The sequence below is a fragment of the Sycon ciliatum genome, chromosome 9, assembly GCF_964019385.1.
Source record: "Sycon ciliatum chromosome 9, ocSycCili1.1, whole genome shotgun sequence".
Lineage (NCBI taxonomy): Eukaryota > Metazoa > Porifera > Calcarea > Leucosolenida > Sycettidae > Sycon > Sycon ciliatum.
In genome coordinates this window covers 2,854,037-2,875,303 of record NC_088651.1, presented here as the reverse complement: position 1 = coordinate 2,875,303, position 21,267 = coordinate 2,854,037, and the positions used below count along the sequence as shown (strand labels likewise).

The following is a 21,267-nucleotide window of genomic DNA, read 5'->3' as shown; positions in this document are numbered from 1 at the left end:
TGACTTTTCTTTCATTGTCCTGGGTGGTTACCAACAGCCAGTGCATGCCGGAGTATGTGGTGTGATGTGTGTGCGGGGAAAAAAATGAAAAAGACCAAAATTAGGGATTCACTGGCCAGAAAAAGTCACTTCAAATAGCTGTATGGTGTAGACCAGGCTGAATGGTGACGGTCAATTCTTCAGCCTTGCAAGCTGTTGAATGTTGCAATCCCAGCACAAGTTGCTATGGCTTCTGCCGTAGCATTGCTATCATTGCCTCCGGCGATGGGCGTCAAAGGTCAAAGGCGTGTGTGTGCATGTGTGTGTGTGTGTCTGTGTCGGGGAGCGTCAAGCCATCCAAACACCTGGCTTTCGGCGACACAATTGCAATCGTGGACGGCGTAGTGGCGGAGCGGCTTCCTAGTGGCAGTGCTGACTTCTCTCGAACTCTCTCTCTCTCTCCTCTACTCTCCCTTGTCTCGGGGGCGGCGTGGCCAAGCATTTGGCAGCTGTACACCAGGCCAGGTGTGTGTGTGTGGCTGTGTATGTGTGTGTGTGTGTGTGTGTGTGTGTGTGTGTGTGTGTGTGTGTGTGTGTGTGTTTTGGAAGTACATGTATTGTACTTGTGTAAGCTGTTCCTTGAGCTGTGTGTACAAAAGGAGAATGTGTTGTCTTTGCAGTTACGTGGTGCTAATCCTCGTGAGTGTTTTTAGTACAAGTAGTACCATGAGATGTGTTCTCCTGCCTTCTTTCTTTTCACCCACTGAGTAAATGTGCCCTTTTAGTCACCCATTTTCGCCCCTTTAATTTCCGCTTCGTGAAATGTTAGATTTAATCTCTTACAAACTCGTTGCCTATATTTTGTAGTCTTTGAGTTTTTTCATGATTCCCTGTATAACCCTGCGAGAATGGAACAAAAACGTTCTCCAGTTTTACTCTGTTTGGATCGTCCTTCTGCCTGGTTCTGCGGCGTCGGTGCATGCATGGATTGACATGAGGGAATATGCATGGTTTAGATTATGTATGACTGCTCCCTTATCCGACCATTTTTCTCATTCGAACCCTCTGGAAATAGCCTGCACATCAAGCGATGTGAGTAGTCGGCGCTCTACTATATTTATTGTCATTTGCTATTTGATATGCTGTATTGTTTCATGGCGAGATATTCTTGTCGGTAGCACTGAAACGACTAGTTGTTAGTGCTCTCTGCTCTGTTGTTTGTTCTTAACTTCAGTGCACTCTGTTCTACTGTGCTGTGTTATGTTTTCTTGCAGGCAAAGTTACTGAAGGATGCCTGCAGCCACAAAGCTACTTCTGTTGTTAAGTTCTTGGCAAGCACTGTTGACAAGCACATGCTGAACCATCAAGGGTATTACAGTTTGCCTCTCTCTACGGTATCAACTGTAAGTGTACTGTCAGTGTAAGTGTAATGGACCATCGTTTAGAAGAACGCTGATAACCTTAAAAAAGCTATGGCAGGGCCATTTGTACGGGCAACAAATAAGTAATACATGCCCTGTGTCGGTTGTGTTAGTTTCAAGCCTAGCAGTCACGGTTATATCGGTGCAGGGTGTGTGGCTGGTGTCGTCAGGAGGCTGTCGAGGTGGGGACAGATATGTGACATTGTCGAGGCTGAGGAAGTATTTGTTCTCATGCCAGCATTTGGACATGAGTTTCGAGAACTGGTTGAGACTAGATGTTGATTTATCGTGTTGACTGGGTGAGTACTTTTCTCTAGTGTAGAGGGAATATCACTAGGTGATGTTGATGTACGCACGGCCACCATACTTTACTCTCCAATGGACTTCGTACTGGGTGTTCGATTTCTTGAGGCTCCGGATGTGCCTGGACAATTTCGTGCTGTAGGAATATTTTCGTGTCTACTTGTTGTTATGTGGTTAGCAATAACTTAGCATGGCGTAACTTGAACGATGGCGCCGATGTATCATTTAATACCAGAGCATTCTTCGTAAAACGGCTTTTGTACCGGCCACAGTTGGGCCCTAGCCAGGTGGGCCCAGGCCACACCTTAGGATGTCTGGATGCCGGAGAGTATACGTACGGTTTACTGTGAACCTCAAGGGAGTGATGTAATAAGTAGCAAGGTTGCGAATATGCGCTCTGGCCTGTCAATCAACTCAATGTGCTCCCTCTAGCAAGAACCCAAAGACTACATTTTGTTTAAAGGGGAAGTTAAGGCAAAAATTAAAATTTCACCAGTTGTAGTCTTCGGGGTGCTGAGTCGAATGGTCTTGGTCCGAGAAAGCTGAGACGCTCCCTTCCTACTTGAATCCCAAACGAACTCGCGCACTTCCACCGAAACTGGGTGACTGCGCCCTACGAGATGGGGATTTGTATGCAAAATGTCGCTAAAAGCGCCATTTCGTTCTTATAAAAGCACGGATGACCGCGATTGGCCCATATGTTGTAGTCTTTTGGACGCTGAGTCGACTGGTTTTGGTCCGAAAAGGCTGCGATGCAGCGTTCGCCCCTAATTCCCAATCGAACATGGTTGAACAAGCGGTCACGTGCTCCTGCGTACACCAGTCACCTGGTCACCGTGCCTGCAGGGTACAACTTACAGCCTGTTTTGACCTTTTTTGGGTGCAGTCCTGTCACTCGAGTTGAACCTTGGTGTGAAAGTTGTCGCCTGCTGGCGTGGTGACCAGGTGATTTTGGCACCCAGGAGCACGTGACCGCTTCTTCAACCATGTTCGATTGGGAATAAAGGAGGAACGCTGCATCGCAGCCTTTTCGGACCAAAACCAGTCGACTCAGCGTCCAAAAGACTACAACATATGGGCCAATCGCGGTCATCCGTGCTTTTATAAGAACGAAATGGCGCTTTTAGTGACATTTTGCATACAAATCCCCATCTCGTAGGGCGCAGTCACCCAGTTTCGGTGGAAGTGCGCGAGTTCGATTGGGATTCAAGTAGGGAGGGAGCTTCTCAGCTTTCTCGGACCAAGACCATTCGACTCAGCACCCCGAAGACTACAACTAATTTTTGCCTTAACTTCCCCTTTAAATAGTTTGGAAGAAGATGTCATCAATCATATCCTTGTCCTGACTTGCATCGTGCATGCTTGGCTCAAGTTTCGTGACAAAGCAGACTTCTTGAACGTCACTGCCAGCCCAAGAGCGGACCAGATATCGATCTCTGCGGCTACTCTCCACTGAAAAAGGAGAGAAGATTGAGCTGAAAGTAAAGCAACTCTCTCTTTCTCACTTCGAAATAAGGACATAGCCACGATTGCGTAAACTGCCTGTGGTTGGTTGAGTTGACACACCTTTCCTTTTCCTAGACTAGCCAAAATAAGGTGGTTTCCGGACACCAAAAACACATACAGTGCAGCGCCGGATTGAGAATGAGGTCTTTCCCACCAGGTTCCATTTTTAGCTGCAGTCAGGATGGATACAACTTTTCCGCAATATTTGTAGGTGTTCACTGTTAAAATGGTACTTCAAGTGGGGTGTTGAACGAATCACTTGTAATCTTCATGAGAGGGAAAATAGTACCAGGTGTGTGCATCATATCCAGTGGCCAGTATGATAGACTACGGTACTGCACAGAACCACCACTCCGGCAACTAGGGACCCACATCGACTCAAAAGTCATTAGAATTGCCTTCTAATGTCATCACTTTCAGTATCTGCTTTGTTTGTTGCATTTCCACTTTCTGGTACTTTGCATGCAGGAACCATTCTACGGTAGTGCTCTTCATGCAGCTGTTAGTCGAGGCTCCGTGGAGTGTTTACGGTATTTGCTCGATGCCGGTGCGCACACAAACGTAACTGATCTTGTGAGGAAACCAGTTTTATGATAGATATTTGGTTGGCATGGTTCCTGTGTGCACACGTGTATCTGAATGTGCGTGTGAATGGGTGTCTGAATGTGTGTCTGAACATGACGGGAGAGCTTGAAAGCTCAGTCCCCTACGCTATGTGTTTTTGCCTAGCTCATCATGCATGTTAATCGAACTGATAGAACCGTCTTTGGGCTGATGTTAGGGAGGAGAGGTATGCGTTAGAACTGTAGAGGATATCATGTAGAATGAGAGAGCGAGTCACATAATCTGTTAGAGATTGCGTCTCATCCGGGCCTGACTCATTTTTGCCCTCGAACATCGATATCCAGAGATCGATCTGCTCGACGCCAGATTGAATCGGGACATAAACTCGACGGAAGCAAAAATCTGCCCTACTGATAACTCCAGCTTCTGGAGACATTCTAGCGAAATAGATCTGGATTTACCGACCGATCTGCAGGCGGATTTCCTACTAACACTTGATGTGGATCCGATATCCAGCACATGATGAGCTCCCTCAGAACCGGAAGGAAAACCTGAAGACATTTCGACACTGAACGAAGCCACGCTACACGAAAACAGAAACTGAAAACTACTAGCACCAAGAAAAAATGACACAGAATTTGTTCGTGGCGTCTCAATGAATCTTTCGTGAAATGACGCTTCTTTTTCATTTATCCTTTGTTTTTTAACCAAAGCATGGGATTCGAACCTGCACTATCGCCTTGCATGCATTATCCCTATCCATGATACCAAGAGTAGATAAACAAGAGTTTGCAACTCCGGATTTCTCCGGCACAATCTCCAGATATTTTTTGTTGACGTCACCATTTTTTTGTTATGCCTATAGGCTCAGAGTGATAATTATTGTTTGGTATACGGGTGTGTTATGCCTATTGTGACATGCATCACACTGCATGCCTGAAGGTATAGGGATAACTTGTTAGTCGGTTACAGCTCCATTCACACCTCAGTTCCTCCAAGGTTCTTGCTGGCCAGCCTGCGAGCCTGCGAGTTCTTAGCAGCCACTTGACAGATACATTTACTGGGAAAGCAGCAAGAAGACAGTATATGACGTGTTAGCTCCTCTGGATAAACGGTCCTTTTCTAAGAAACTTTCATAGGACACTACTATATTTTTATGAGTATAATCACGAGTATATAAGCCCCCAAGAGTGTGCAACTCATGATACCCTTTCTATGGGGTACACCGACAGCGAAAACTCACATCATGTGGTGTAGTGTCGTAGTTGTATGTGTCCAGCTCGTTTTTAGCGAGCACTGGAGTAATAAAAAAGAACTCTCTGATGGAAACTAACTGCGCGTATGCAAATCCCCGGCATGATCATGGCAGATACTCGGATTGCGTGCACGCTATCCTTCGTTTGTACGTAGTGTGAATGTACCTGAGACATGTGATGTGAGTTTTCGCCGTCAAAAACCCCCCATATGCAGAGTTGTACACTCTTGGGGTCTATAATACTCTTTATACAGTAAAACCTGGAACTACTGACCACCCCTTGGTTCCAGCAAACGTGGTCTTTAGTGGCAGGTGGTCTTTAGTTAGAGGTTTGCACCGTTCAACCATATATGGATCCCATTATATGATATGTATGTCAAAATGCAGCTAATACTATTTCCCAGGACTTGCGCAATGCCATTCTTATTTCAGATCAAACAACATTTAGACTTATTTAGTAACTTAGAGACAGAGAAAGGGAGAAGACTTATTTTTTTGCTGACGTCAAATTCAGGTGCTACTTCTGAAGCCAGGAGTCAAACGTTCGCCGTGGAAGTTTCATTTTGCGCTGGGCTTCAAATTTGTTCATGCGATCAATCGTACCGATTGTCCTTGTTGTGACTTCTCGAATGCTTGAAAGCGATCCTTCAGCATCAGGACCTTGCAGCGCTGCTTTGTTTCTGGATTCCTTGGTGCCATTCTCGATTCGTTTGTATGACTGGGGTGACAGAGCCGCTCAGTCTTCGTTTCTCCTCCGAGTAGTAACATCGATCAGAGAGCGCTTTCGATGCGCTCTCCAAGACGTTTTCTATCATGTTGGTTCTTGACAGCACTTGAAATTTTGACAGGTGTAGTGCAGTCCACACCGACTCCACAGTCGAAATGACCTGCGTTCATTTGTTCAGCTGCGCTCCTAGCCAGTAGTCTGGAAAATCAGCAAAATTTCAAGAAGGAGCTTCAAGCAACATTTGAGTCTTTTAAAAAGACTCAAATCTTGCTTGAAGCTCCTAGGAGATTTCCTACATCGCGGTCGCTAGCTACGGGTTAAACATCATCTTTGGGACAGAAAAATGCGGTCGCTGGTCACGTTCATCAGGTAGTCGCTAGTCACAGTGCATTTTGAATGTGAGACAGTCCATTCCTGGCGAAGTGGTCGTTAGTACCAGGCTGGTACTAACGACCACTTCGCCAGGTTTATGCCTGTTTTGGAACTCCACTCTAAATAAAGCCAAACAACAACAACATATACCAGTTTTACCATGAGTGCTGCACGTCACTAGAAATTTTCTTTTGTTTATCACTGCTTTGACCTATTGCTGTATCACAGGATAGACGAACACCACTTCACGATGCCACTATGAAGAACCAGGCCGACTGCGTTCTTCATCTACTGCAAGCTGGAGCTAACCCAGATAAAAGAGATGAGGTAGGTTATGGAACAGCCATTTCAATATACTCTGCTAATGCATTTCCTGAAAACTAACTTTATGAAGAAATCAAAGTCTGTCTTGGTAAACTGCTGGAAAGTGCTCAGTGTGCCGGGTGCAGAGCTTTTTCACAATGCTTATTCCAAAATTATGTTACAACAGATCCTGACTACACCCCTCTCTCTTTCATTTAAAACAGTTATTTGAAGATTCACTCTATGCCATAACTCGGAGCATCATGTTGCTTGTGTTGTGAATGCGGTTGGTCGGAGAGCACATTTCTGTGATGACTTGAGGAGTCTTCTGGAATCAGCAGGCTCAAAGCTGCCACTTGCCCTCTTTCATATCAATGTATCCTCCACAGACGAACATGTGGCGTTCAATATGTACAATCACCTCTCATAGTGAGCCCTGTTATTTGTTGGCTACTTGTTGAACATACACTTGTGTTGTAGCGGAGAAAGACACCTCTTCACTATGCCAGTGAGAGGCGGGTTCATGACAACTGCTGGCGACATCTCCTGGACAGCAAAGCCAATCCAAACCTACTTGACGAGGTAAGTTGTATCTCATGAAGCATTAACAAACAAAACTGTGAAATTGCTACCCTGTGCTGCAATGATCTTAACCACTGCACAATTCTCCACAGGAAACCTGGGATGTTAAGGGAAGCTACGAGTTGAACTAATTTTTTTTTCCTGAACCAAACCTTTTAGTTGAAACATGTGCTTGACCGTTATTGTGATAGGTAGGGTATATACACCTTCCTCAGGGTGTTCAGACTCCACTGTAGCAACTTCATGTTTTACACAGGTCTACACCACTACGTAAAAGAGGTCTACCGGGTATAGTGTGTAGACTTTGTAAGCGTGCCATGTAATATAGTGGACACACAAGTAGCCATGTTCTTTGTTGGTTAGTTATTGAAAATTCACTTGTGTTCTAATGGAGAAAGGCACCATTTCACTATGTCAGTGGCCAGGGTCATATCGACTGCATGCGGCATCTCTCGACAGCAAAGCCAACCCAAACCTTTCCGATAATTTAAGTTGATGAACATTCTGTTCTACGATTATTGTGATAGGTAGTGTAGAGACTATGTCAGGTGCAGACAGTATTGTTGGCCCACCAGTACATATGATTGAGAACTGCTCAGTCTGATTTGTAAAATATACCGCAGTAATCACACCATCAGAGTGATACACCAGTTTCCCCTGAGTGCTGCAAGTCAGTAGAAGTTTTCATTTTGTCAATCACTGCTTGTACCTATGGCTGTATCACAGGATCAACGGACACCACTTCACTATGCCGCTATTTACAACAAGGCCGACTGCGTTCTTCGTCTACTGCAAGCTGGAGCTAACCCAGATCAAGGAGATAAGGCAGGTTATGGAACAGACATTTCAATATACTCTGCTAATGCATTTCCTGAAAACTTCGAAGAAATCAAAGACTATGTAGGTAAACTGCTGGAAAAGTGCTTAATGTGCCAGGTGCAGAGCTTTCTTTGACCACTTTGTGGTGGGTCTGATCTACTCACCTCCCACCACTTTAGGAGTCGCATCTGCATATTGATCCAAGAGGGTGGCGGCATTCCGGCGGATGCGGAAAACTCGGCTTCTAGCCGAGTCTCACGCAAATTGTGATTTTTTCCGTTTGCGCCTTTCCCTCGAAATGATTGAAATTCTGGCAAGGTGCTAGTCTGTGAGAAAACAGCAAGTCAGAATGGCAAGCAAGGAAGAAACAACAAATGCTTGAAAGTCTCCTACTTTGGCAGTGACACCAGTCCGACCCCTTCGATCTTTCTCCGTAGCCTCTCACTACCCTGGCCGGCACCCTCCCTGCCTCAAGCAGTGTGTTGTAGTTAGTGTATAGAGTGGCGTAGCTCTGACAATATTTGTATGGATACTAGATATCTATGGCCAACCAAGTCTAGATGTAATAGAGGTTCTTGATACAGATAATAGATGTTATTCCACTAAAGGCTATGTGAAATATCTGGCAGTTGCAATATACAATACAGAAGCGTATAATTGATAGCAAAAGTAACAAGTTATCACACTGTTTCAGTTTATTATAAACACAGCCTCTGTGCTATGCTTACGAGTCCACAATGGACGAAACAGTTTCGCCCGGAGATTGAGTGAATTGCAGGTTATGTGTGCAGCATTTGCAACAAATACATGATACTGGTTCAGAGTGGTGTGAGGCTTGGTGTTCACACAATATCTGGGAGAATGATGCTCCCTGGTTTAGTTGCTAGCGACTAGAAAACAGCTGACCTAGTTGATGGCCAAACTTGTTGCACTCCCCTCCAAACTATGTGCATGTGAAATAAAACCCATCACTCACACACTTGGAAACGGTCAGCCAGGCGTAGGTTTCCAGCCAGCAGCAACTGAACCTTATGTACTGGCCACATACTTTCATCGCCAAGAAGCCCTACCGTATGCATGGACTGGTAAACCTCCTAGGTGGTCGGAAATGGTGCTACAGTAGCTCAAACATCTCCCTTGATCTTAGCGGCAACTGGCAACTTCAACAACGCACCAGCCACTGTACTACAACTCCCCCAACTTTCCAGACTGGTATTGAGAGTCGGAGATTCTCGGAGAGTCCACACTTTCGGGCAGCCCTGAAGCTACTTTGCTGCCAGAGTCGACAGAATCGGGCACCAACACAGCGTCAGCGCTCGAAGAGTTGTCTGAACAACCGCTATCATGCCGCTTCGAAGAAGTCGCTGAAAACAAATCTCTAATTTTCGTTTCGTCAAAGGGCTTCGCACAATCATGTACCTGCCACACTGACCGAACTTAGAATTGGTGGTAAAGAATAAAGAGAAAAAGGAACCAACCTGAAAGCTTTCAAAACAAAAAGACTGACTGACGTGTTAGCTGCTCTGGATAGACGGTCCTTTTCTAAGACACTTTCATAGGACACTTCTATAGTTTTATGAGTAAAATCAAGAGTATATAAAGACCCAAGAGTGTGCAACTCATGATACCCTTTCTATGGGGTACACCGACAGCGAAAACTCACATCATGTGGTTTAGTGTCGTAGTTGTATGTTTCCAGCTCGTTTTTAGCGAGCACTGGAGTAATAAAAAAGCACTCTCTGACAGAAACTCACTGCGGGTATGCAAATCCCCAGCATGATCATTGCAGATATTTGGATTGCGCGCACGCTATCCTTCGTTTGTACGTAGTGTGAATGTACCTGAGACATGTGATGTGAGTTTTCGCCGTCAAAAACCCCATATGCAGAGTTGTACAATCTTGGGGGCTATAATATACTTTTTATACATTAAAACCTGTAATTACGGCCCACCCCTTGGTTCCAGCAAAAGTGGTCTTTAGTGGCAGTTGGTCTTTAGTTAGAGGTTTGCACCGTTCGACCATATATGGATCCCATTATATGATATGTATGTCAAAATGCAGCTAATACTATTTCCCAGGACTTGCGCAATGCCATTCTTATTTCAGATCAAACAACACTTAGACTTAATTAGTAACTTAGAGACAGAGACAGGGAGAAGACTTATTTTTTTGCTGACGTCAAATTCAGCTGCTACTTCTGAAGCCAGGAGTCAAACGTTCGCCATGGAAGTGTCATTTTGCGCTGGGCTTCAAGTTTGTTCATGCGATCAATCGTACCGATTGTCCTTGTTGTGACTTCTCGATTGCTTGAACGTGATCCTTCAGCATCAGGACCTTGCAGCGCTGCTTTGCTTCTGGATTCCTTGGTGCCATTCTTGATTCGTCTGTGTGACTGGGGTGACAGAGCCGCTCAGTCTTCGTTTCTCCTCCGAGTACTTGGTCCGGCTCATCGCAATTGTCGCTTATCCCCCACGCACTCTTTGACAGGTAAAACCCAGACCAATCACGATATCTAACTTACTTTTGCTTGGGAGGTCGTGATGGCAAGATCAAAGGAGGCACCAAAGAAAAAATGATTGCGACTAGCGCTTTGAATCGCGATGTATTCGACTTTTTTGGGAAGTGGGAATCTGGCCATTCACTGTGTTGCCAAAAGCCAAGCGCAGCGACCCGAAGACCGGAACTGTAGCAGGGGCAACTGACATCCTGGCCTGGAGAGTGTGACAGGCACGCATGTACGGCAGAGAAGTATGAGCTTCATGCTGAAGAAGAAAGGTGTTTTTGATGTGATGCGCCTGGCCGACGTGCTGGTTGTTCTGAGTCTTGGTGGGCTGAGCAGCTGCATTACAAGAGTCGTGGCCAGCGTATCCAGTGGAGCGTATGGCAGCTGTCTGGAGAGGCCTGTATGGCTCATTCAAAGGCTTTGTTGAAACACACTGTGGTGACACACAGGTCACACTGCCCACGGTTCCTTCAAGCACCGAAGTGGCAGCCACAACTGTTCCTTTCCCATTGCTGCCATCCGACAGGCTGAGAACATAAGAGATACTCTACCAGTCTACGCCAGCAGCTAGACAACAGTAAATGTCAGCTCATGTAACGGCACGACTCAAGAGATGCAGAGTTGAATGAACTCTGGACCTGTATTACTAGTGTGCGTGCAAGAACGCGCTTCTTCGCTGATATATTTCGTGCGTTTTGCTTACCTTGCTTCCTTTCTTCGACTCGCTTCACCTGATTCCATTGGTGAATTTTCTTACTTGTGGCAGAGAGTATTTATGTATCATGCTTCCTCACTATGCCTGTTGGAAATTTGACAGAGCGGTAAAAAACTCCTGTTCTTAGTGGCGATAGGTAAGCGACAATTGCGATGAGCCGGACCAAGTAGTAACATCGATCAGAGAGCGCTTTCGATGCGCTCTCCAAGACGTTTCCTATCATGTTGGTTCTTGACAGCACTTGAAATTTTGACAGGTGTAGTGCAGTCCACACCGACTCCACAGTCGAAATGACCTGCGTTCATTTGTTCAGCTGTGCTCCTAGCCAGTAGTCTGGAAAATCAGCAAAATTTCAAGAAGGAGCTTCAAGCAACATTTGAGTCTTTTAAAAAGACTCAAATCTTGCTTGAAGCTCCTAGGAGATTTCCTACATCGCGGTCGCTAGCTACGGGTCAAACATCATCTTTGGGACAGAAAAAAGGCGGTCGCTGGTCACGTTCAGCAGGTAGTCGCTAGTTGCAGTGCATTTTGAATGTGAGACAGTCCAACAACAACAACATACACCAGTTTTACCCTGAGTGCTGCAAGTCACTAGAAGTTTTCTTTTGTTTATCACTTCTTGGACCTATTGCTGTATCACAGGATAAACGGACACCACTTCACTATGCCGGTACTTACACCAAGGACGACTGCGTTCTTCTTTTTTGTTTATCACTGCTTGGACCTATTGCTGTATCACAGGATAAACTGACACCACTTCACGATGCCACTATCGAGAACCAGGTCGACTGTGTTCTTCATCTACTGCAAGCCGGAGCTAACCCAGATGAAAGAGATAAGGCAGGTTATGGAACAGCCATTTCAATATACTCTGCTAATGCATTTCCTGAAAACTAACTTTATGAAGAAATCAAAGTTTGTGTTGGTAAACTGCTGGAAAAGTGCTCAGTGTGCGGGGTGCAGAGCTTTTCACAATGCTTATTCCAAAATTATGGTACAACAGATCCTGATAACACCCCTCACTCTTTCATTTAAAACAGTTATGTGAAGAATCACTCTATGCCATAACTCGGAGCATCATGTTGCTTGTGTTGTGAATGCGGTTGGTCGGAGAACACAGTTCGGTGATGACTTGAGGAGTCTTCTGGAATCAGCAGGCTCAAAGCTGCCACTTGCCCTCTTTCATATCAATGTATCCTCCACAGACGAACATGTGGCATTCAATGTGTACAATCATCTCTCATAGTGAGCCCTGTTCTTTGTTGCCTACTTGTTGAACATACACTTGTGTTGTAGCGGGGAAAGACACCTCTTCACTATGCCAGTGAGAGGCGGGTTCATGTCGACTGCTGGCGACATCTACTGGACAATAAAGCCAATCCAAACCTACTTGACGAGGTAAGTTGTATCTCACGAAGCATTAACAAACAAAACTGTGAAATTGCTACCCTGTGCTGCAATGATCTTAACCACTGCACAATTCTCCACAGGAAACCTGGGATGTTAAGGGAAGCTACGAGTTGAACTAATTCTTTTTTCCTGATCCAAACCTTTTACGATAATTTTAGTTGAAACATGTGCTTGACCGTTATTGTGATAGGTTGTGTAAATACACCTTCCTCAGGGTGTTCAGACTCCACTGTAGCAACTTCATGTTTTACACAGTTATACACCAGTACCTAAAAGAGGTCTCTCGGGTATAGTGTGTAGACTATGTAATCGTGCCATGTAATATAGTGGACACACAAGTAGCCATGTTCTTTGTTGGTTAGTTACTGAAAATTCACTTGTGTTCTACTGGAGAAAGGCACCATTTCACTATGTCAGTGGCCAGGATCATATTGACTGCATGCGGCATCTCTCGACAGCAAAGCCAACCCAAACCTTTCCGATAATTTAAGTTGATGAACATTCTGTTCTACGATTATTGTGATAGGTAGTGTAGAGACTATGTCATGTACAGTAGAGTATTGTGGACACAAAAGTACATATGATTGAGAACTGCTCTGTCTGATTTGTAAAATATACTGCAGTAATCACACCATCAGAGTGATACACCAGTTTTCCCCTGAGTGCTGCAAGTCAGTAGAAGTCTTCATTTGTCAATCACTGCTTGTACCTATGGCTGTATCACAGGATAAACGGACACCACTTCACTATGCCACTATCGAGAACCAGGTCGACTGTGTTCTTCATCTACTGCAAGCCGGAGCTAACCCAGATGAAAGAGATAAGGCAGGTTATGGAACAGCCATTTCAATATACTCTGCTAATGCATTTCCTGAAAACTAACTTTATGAAGAAATCAAAGTTTGTGTTGGTAAACTGCTGGAAAAGTGCTCAGTGTGCGGGGTGCAGAGCTTTTCACAATGCTTATTCCAAAATTATGGTACAACAGATCCTGATAACACCCCTCACTCTTTCATTTAAAACAGTTATGTGAAGAATCACTCTATGCCATAACTCGGAGCATCATGTTGCTTGTGTTGTGAATGCGGTTGGTCGGAGAACACAGTTCGGTGATGACTTGAGGAGTCTTCTGGAATCAGCAGGCTCAAAGCTGCCACTTGCCCTCTTTCATATCAATGTATCCTCCACAGACGAACATGTGGCATTCAATGTGTACAATCATCTCTCATAGTGAGCCCTGTTCTTTGTTGCCTACTTGTTGAACATACACTTGTGTTGTAGCGGGGAAAGACACCTCTTCACTATGCCAGTGAGAGGCGGGTTCATGTCGACTGCTGGCGACATCTACTGGACAATAAAGCCAATCCAAACCTACTTGACGAGGTAAGTTGTATCTCACGAAGCATTAACAAACAAAACTGTGAAATTGCTACCCTGTGCTGCAATGATCTTAACCACTGCACAATTCTCCACAGGAAACCTGGGATGTTAAGGGAAGCTACGAGTTGAACTAATTCTTTTTTCCTGATCCAAACCTTTTACGATAATTTTAGTTGAAACATGTGCTTGACCGTTATTGTGATAGGTTGTGTAAATACACCTTCCTCAGGGTGTTCAGACTCCACTGTAGCAACTTCATGTTTTACACAGTTATACACCAGTACCTAAAAGAGGTCTCTCGGGTATAGTGTGTAGACTATGTAATCGTGCCATGTAATATAGTGGACACACAAGTAGCCATGTTCTTTGTTGGTTAGTTACTGAAAATTCACTTGTGTTCTACTGGAGAAAGGCACCATTTCACTATGTCAGTGGCCAGGATCATATTGACTGCATGCGGCATCTCTCGACAGCAAAGCCAACCCAAACCTTTCCGATAATTTAAGTTGATGAACATTCTGTTCTACGATTATTGTGATAGGTAGTGTAGAGACTATGTCATGTACAGTAGAGTATTGTGGACACAAAAGTACATATGATTGAGAACTGCTCTGTCTGATTTGTAAAATATACTGCAGTAATCACACCATCAGAGTGATACACCAGTTTTCCCCTGAGTGCTGCAAGTCAGTAGAAGTCTTCATTTGTCAATCACTGCTTGTACCTATGGCTGTATCACAGGATAAACGGACACCACTTCACTATGCCGCTATTACCAGCGAGGCCGACTGCGTTCTTCTTCTACTGCAAGCTGGAGCTAACCCAGATCAAGGAGATAAGGCATGTTATGGAACAGACATTTCAATAAACTACGAAGAAATCAAAGACTATGTAGGTAAACTGCTGGAAAAGTGCTTAATGTGCCAGGTGCAGAGCTTTCTTTGACCACTTTGTGGTGGGTCTGATCTACTCACCTCCCACCACTTTAGGAGTCGCATCTGCATATTGATCCAAGAGGGTGGCGGCATTCCGGCGGATGCGGAAAACTCGGCTTCTAGCCGAGTCTCACGCAAATTGTGATTTTTTCCGTTTGCGCCTTTCCCTCGAAATGATTGAAATTCTGGCAAGGTGCTAGTCTGTGAGAAAACAGCAAGTCAGAATGAGGACAAGGACAAGAAACAACAAATCCTTGAAAGTCTCCTACTTTGGCAGTGACACCAGTCCGACCCCTTCGATCTTTCTCCGTAGCCTCTCACTACCCTGGCCGGCACTCTCCATGCCTCAAGCAGTGTGTTGTAGTTAGTGTATGCAGTGGCGTAGCTCTGGCAATATTTGTATGGATACTAGATATCTTTGGCCAATCAAGTCTAGATGTAATTGAGGTCCTTGATACATATAATAGATGTTATTCCACTAAAGGCTGGGCGAAATATCTGTCAGTTGCAATAATACAATACAGAAGCGTGTAATTGATAGCAAAAGTGACAAGTTAGTACAATGTTTCAGTTTATTATAAACACAGCCCCTGTGCTATTCTTACGAGTCCACAATGGACGAAACAGTTTCGCCCGGAGATTGAGTAAATTACACGTTATGTATGTAGCATTAGCAACAAATACATGATACTGGTTCAGAGTGGTGTGAGCCGTGGCGTACAAACAATATTTGGGAGAATGATGCTCCCTGGTTTAGTTGCTGGCGACTAGAAAACAGCTGACCTAGTTGATGGCCAAACTTGTTGCACTCCCCTCCAAACTATGTGCATGTGAAACAAAATCCATCACTCACACACTTGGAAACGGTCAGCCAGGCGTAGGTTTCCAGCCAGCAGCAACTGAACCTTATGTACTGGCCACATACTTTCATCGCCAAGAAGCCCTACCGTATGCATGGACTGGTAAACCTCCTAGGTGGTCGGAAATGGTGCTACAGTAGCTCAAACATCTCCCTTGATCTTAGCGGTAACTGGCAACTTCAACCATGCACCAGCCACTGTACTACAACTCCCCCAACTTCCCAGACTGTTATTGAGAGTCGGAGATTCTCGGAGTCCACATTTACGGGCTGCCCTGAAGCGATTTCGCTGCCAGAGTCGACAGAATCGGGCACCGACACAGCGTCAGCGCTCGAAGAGTTGTCTGAACAACCACTATCATGCCGCTTCGAAGAAGTCGCTGAAAACAAATCTCTAATTTTTGGTTTCGTGAAAGTGCTTCACACAATCATGTACCTGCCACGCTGACAGAACTTGGAATTGGTCGCGAAGAATAAAGAGAAAAGGGAACCAACCTGAAAGCTTTCGAAACAAAAAGCCTGGCTTTCCGACTTCGATTTCGACTCCAGTTTTCTAGTGCCAAAAAATTGGTGTGAATCTGCACTGCACCGGTGCTGTGCACCACTGTTGCAGTGTGGTTCACACAGCGAATGTGAACAGCGGTTCAAAGAAGAACAAGCCTATCCTCAAGCCTAACAAATGCATAGACTAGATGTCCTACCCAATGCTGGACTAGATGTCCTACATGTACATATCATGTAGATCCTGCGAACTCTTCTTCAGTCAACAGTCTCTACGCGTGAAGTCAGTGCCTGTAGACTTGATATGCATGAACAGGCAGTAGTACTGACTACAGTGCATTACTTTTCGACATGTCCTGGGCCTCCTGGCCAACCATGTATGGACACCTGACTGCAAAGTATCCACTCTGGCTACGCGCTTGGTATCTGTATGCGTGTGTGCATGCATGCATGCATGCATCCATGGGCGTGTGTGAGTGTGTGTGTGTGTCCGTGTGTGTACACGTGTGCGTTCATTGTGTATTGTGTACGAGGGCACACACGTGGGACAGGCCCTGCGGGTCAGCAGCAAACTCGCTCGTACTCCATGTTAGACATTCTTCAGTTAACGAGCACCCCTCTAAACACCTGATAAGTATTGATTAGTCAACACAATAACACATGCAATTGAGTGCATTGCAATCCATGCGGTTACATCTACTGACTTTGTACATTTACGATTTCGGCACTGCCTGCAAATCAGACAGGTAGGCATAGTGGGATGGTCTAGGATCTTGAATGTGAAGTAGAGGATACCCGATTCAAATTCTGCTTGGAAGGCGAGGGATTTTTCCAGCCCTGCTGCAACCTGCAGGTAGTTGATCCTGGCACGTGGGAAACATGGATACAGTGAATGGGATTTTTGGTCTTTGTCCACTTTGTGGTGGGTCTGATCTACTTACGCCCAACTGCCTTATATTAGGAGCTGCATATTATATTCTGCTCTTTAATCCTTGCGGGGGTAGTGTTCGTACGCATGCGGAAAACTCAGTTTGGCGCAGTCTCACACGAACCGTGTCTTTTTGTCTCACAACTGTATTTTATTCTTGTCGGAGACAAGATAGTAAATATTATTATTGATAGAAATACAACCAATCGACATCCAACAGACACTGATTCGTTTTGACAGAAACCTTTTTCTCCAGAATTCATCAATGACTACTTCTGGTGTGTATTTTACATGACACAAGATATTATCTTGTTACACTTGAATCCTGTTCCATCTTTTTTGGTGTCTATTTTTAACATGTTCCCTGTTCCAGAATGGCGACACTCCATTGGACATTGCGGCAAAGAAGGACACACCGCATCTTGTGAAGTATCTTGTCCCCTACATACTGCGTGACAAAACAAAGCTTCAGGTAAGACAGCAGCGCTTTTATAGTAACTTTAGTTTTTCAGAGCCTTTGCTGTTCTTTTGCAGATATCTGTGGAAAGTTACAGACAGCATGTTCCAGTTGAAAGTTAGCAGGGTTTGCACTGGTTGGGAGCAATTTCCCTAGGTGGGATGACCATTGTACCTGGGTGGAATGACCACTACCCCTGGGTAAGATGACCACTGTCCTTGGGTGGGATCACCCCTGGCTCTGGGCAGGTTAACGACTGCCCCTGGATGGGATCATCACTGTCCCTGGATGGGATGACCATTGTCCCTGGATGGGGTGACCACTGTTCCTGGGCGGAGTGACCATTGTCCCTGGGTGGAGTGACCATTGTCCCTTGGTGGGGTGACCGCTGTCCCTGGGTGGGATCGCCACTGCCTCTGAGTGTCCATGTGTGTGTGTCCATGCGTGTACGTGTGTGTGTGTGTCCCTATGTGTTTGTGTTTATGTGTGTGCGTGTGTGTTTATGTGTGTGTGTGTGTGTGTGTGTGTGTGTGTGCGCGCAGGCACACATGTGTGTATGTTTGTGTGCATGTGTGTGTATGCGTATATCCACGTGTGTGTTTATGTGTGTGTTTGTGTATGTGTGTTTGTATGTGTGTGTGTGTGTGTTTGTATGTGTGTGTGTGTGTGTTTGTATGTGTGTGTGTGTGTGCACGCGCGCGCGAGTGTGTGTGTGCGAGCTTGCACGCATGTGTGTGTATGTTTGTGTATGTTTGTGTATGTTTGTGTGCATGTGTGTGTGTTTGTGTGTGTTTGTTTACTTCCTATGCCCAGTGTCTGTCACTATTTGTACAAGCTTGGGAAAAGTCTGCTGACGCGTGCATACCGGCAATACAGGTGAAGTGAACTTGTGTAATTCCCATGCAGCTTGACATAGCATAGAGATCCACACTGGTTTGGCAGGGGACCTGAAATTGAGCAGGGTCATGCCATATATTGGATTGAGAGTACCAGGACGCAATAGTTGAAAAAGAAGGAACAAAAATATTACTGGAACAGAACATGATAAATTTATGCAGAAGATGACTCCACAAATCACTACATACATAGTAGTGAGGGAAACATAATCTCCTCCCCCTACCCCCTCAGGGCCATGAACACCGTGCAATAATTCCACCATCCTTCCAATTGACCCCCTACGGACCCACCCCTGCCCCACCTCGCACTTGACTGAATGTATGTCCATCTTAACAGGTACTTCCTCCGCGTCATCGAAATTGTCGCAGTTTGACTTTTGATATAAAACGGGGTATTTACTCACCAGCACTCGTACCACGGGTAAGGAATCGGACATAGGCGATGGTCATCAGTATAGGGTGACGGCAAAGTTCTATTTTCTGTTATTGGAAGCTGGAATTTTTGAACTAGACGCAATTTCTTCGCTGATGTCGCTGCGATGGTTATTTCGACTCGGTGAGATCAGTCAGGCGTTGCAGCCTGCACATTTCTCGTGCGTATGGCCATTCACTCAAGCCTCATCACTGTTTTACCTTAGCTGGGGTGAGAATGACTTCGTGGAACAAGTGGCAGCGCTTGGAGAAACATCGAGGGGTCAGCAAACTAAATGCCTGCAACAGCGATAAATTTGTCGCTCTGGCCGAGACACTCAGTACATGATTGTACCTGCAAGAGCCGTGTAGACTCTACATGTAGTGCTAGTGATGCACGCGCAGGTGCCGTACCATGGTATACCAGTGAATCAGGGCCGGGCAGTGATGCTGAAAAAGAGGGCGCGCTGGACGTGATAGTACACTTACCTGCATGAGCTGTGACCACACAGCTAAAACAAATGGGCATGCCACGGCTAAAAAATGTTCATTTCAAGATCGAGGTGATTCCGCCGACGGTAATCAACTGACCTCGCAACGATCGTGTATTCTTACTAGGCTTCGTTGGTGGTGAAGTAGAAATCATCCAGAGCTAGCAGACGACAAGCATAGCAGCTCTTGTCCTGTGGAGAAAGTCAAAGCGTTTGAGATGAGGCGCGACCAACTTTCAACCTTCCTTGAAATATTTCGGAACGATATTTTTGCGTCCATTGACAACAGCGACGACGAGGACTTCATCTCTGCATGAAAACTCTCAGTCCAACTGTCCTGGAACGTTACTCTAGGCTTCAGACTATCATACTGTGTAATAAGTTTTGAATGGCTTAGCTTATGGAGTTGTCAGTAACAAGTGACAAGTCACTAGTCAAACTGCGACAATTTCGATGACGCGGAGGAAGTATGTATCCTGAATACGACTTCTCGGCTCTTTTTTGAACTTCTGTCATAGGACGGCATCTTGGATTGCATAGTTGGTGTGCACATTAGTCAAGAAGACCTGGATGCTTGGACTGAGTTGCTCGGGAGACTATCCGAACAATGTTTATTGGCGCTCACCCAGGTAAGTGAGTGATTGTATCTGCAGTCGCCAAAAGTCAGTTTGACTGGTGTATGTACAGCGCACCTAGAATTATTCCACTGTCCCCATCGATCGGCAACAACTTTCCTTTTCTCTTCCATTCTCATCACAACACCTTGTTCTAGCTAATGACTTTCCTAAAAATACTGCAAAACAGCGCCACATTGAAACAGCGCCACATTGAAGACTCTAGGAATGCATCACACTGAGGTCAAGTAGTCCTGTTAGACTGTTACCTGTAGACTGCTTTCTGGCATAAAAACGTCAGTGCATGCCCTTAGCCATCTGTCTCTTCTTTCCTGGATCATTGTATCTCTGGTGAGTCGACCAAATGTTCTCACAATGGAGCTGGTGAAATTTCAGAAGGTATTTCAATAGCAGGTGTGTGTGTGTGTGTGTGTGTGTGTGTGTGTGTGTGTGTGTGTGTGTGTGTGTGTGTGTGCATGTGTGCGTGTGTATGTATATGTGTGTGTGTGTGCGTGCGCGTGTGCGTGTAATGGAACTCAGGAAGCCATAACCACTCGGAAACAACTACCTCCACCGGCTTCTGGTGAGTTCAGGGCCAATGTTGTGAGTAGTGGCAGTACTCCCACACCCTCTGTAACCCCCATAGTTTCTGCACGTCATCGAGGTGCATTTCCTTTCTTGATCCATGTAGTCACAGAATGTGGAGGGGAGACAGAGCAACAGAAATAGGGAGGGAAAGCGAAAGAGAGAATAAGAGAGAGATAGATAGATGGAAGAGAGAGAAAGAGAGAGAGAGAGAGAGAGAGAGAGAGAGAGAGAGAGAGAGAGAGAGAGAGAGAGAGAGAGAGAGAGAGAGAGGAGAGAGAGAGAGAGAGAGAGAGAGAGAGAGAGAGAGAGAGAGAGAGAGAGAGAGAGAGAGCGAGAGAGAGAGACAGGAGAGAGAGAGAGAGAGAGAGAGAGAGAGAGAGAGAGAGAGAGAAAGAGAGAGAGAGAGATAGAGAGAGTGGGAGAGGGAGAGAGAGAGAGAGAGAGAGAGAGAGAGAGAGAGGAGAGAGAGAGAGAGAGAGAGAGAGAGAGAGAGAGAGAGAGAGAGAGAGAGAGAGAGAGAGAGAGAGAGAGAGAGAGAGAGAGAGAAAGAGAGAGAGAGAGAGAGAGAGAGAGAGAGAGAAAGAGAGAGAGAGAGAGAGAGAGAGAGAGAGAATGGGAGAGAGAAAGAGAGAGACAGAAGAAAGAGAGAGAGAGAGCAAGAGAGAGGGAGAGAGGAGGGGGAGAGAGAGAGAGAGAAAGAGAGAGAGAGAGAAGAGAGAGAGAGAGAGAGAGAAGAGAGAGAGAGAG

The 21,267-nt window shown here is 45.5% G+C and overlaps 1 protein-coding gene across 2 annotated transcripts in view; it reads left to right on the top strand.

The window, feature by feature from the left end:
* The window catches only part of LOC135825034 (uncharacterized), a 114,024-nt gene that overhangs the window by 16,182 nt on the left and 76,575 nt on the right, over positions 1-21,267 (top strand). The window contains exons 3-13 of one of the 2 annotated variants that reach the window (XM_065337768.1): positions 1,254-1,382; positions 3,678-3,782; positions 6,356-6,454; positions 6,911-7,012; positions 7,739-7,837; positions 11,792-11,890; positions 12,347-12,448; positions 13,187-13,285; positions 13,742-13,843; positions 14,582-14,680; positions 17,437-17,535. In XM_065337768.1, the coding sequence (XP_065193840.1) occupies positions 1,254-1,382; positions 3,678-3,782; positions 6,356-6,454; positions 6,911-7,012; positions 7,739-7,837; positions 11,792-11,890; positions 12,347-12,448; positions 13,187-13,285; positions 13,742-13,843; positions 14,582-14,680; positions 17,437-17,535 (1,134 nt within the window). The remainder of the gene's footprint in view (positions 1-1,253; positions 1,383-3,677; positions 3,783-6,355; positions 6,455-6,910; positions 7,013-7,738; positions 7,838-11,791; positions 11,891-12,346; positions 12,449-13,186; positions 13,286-13,741; positions 13,844-14,581; positions 14,681-17,436; positions 17,536-21,267) is intronic. The other variant, XM_065337769.1, reaches the window with a different exon arrangement.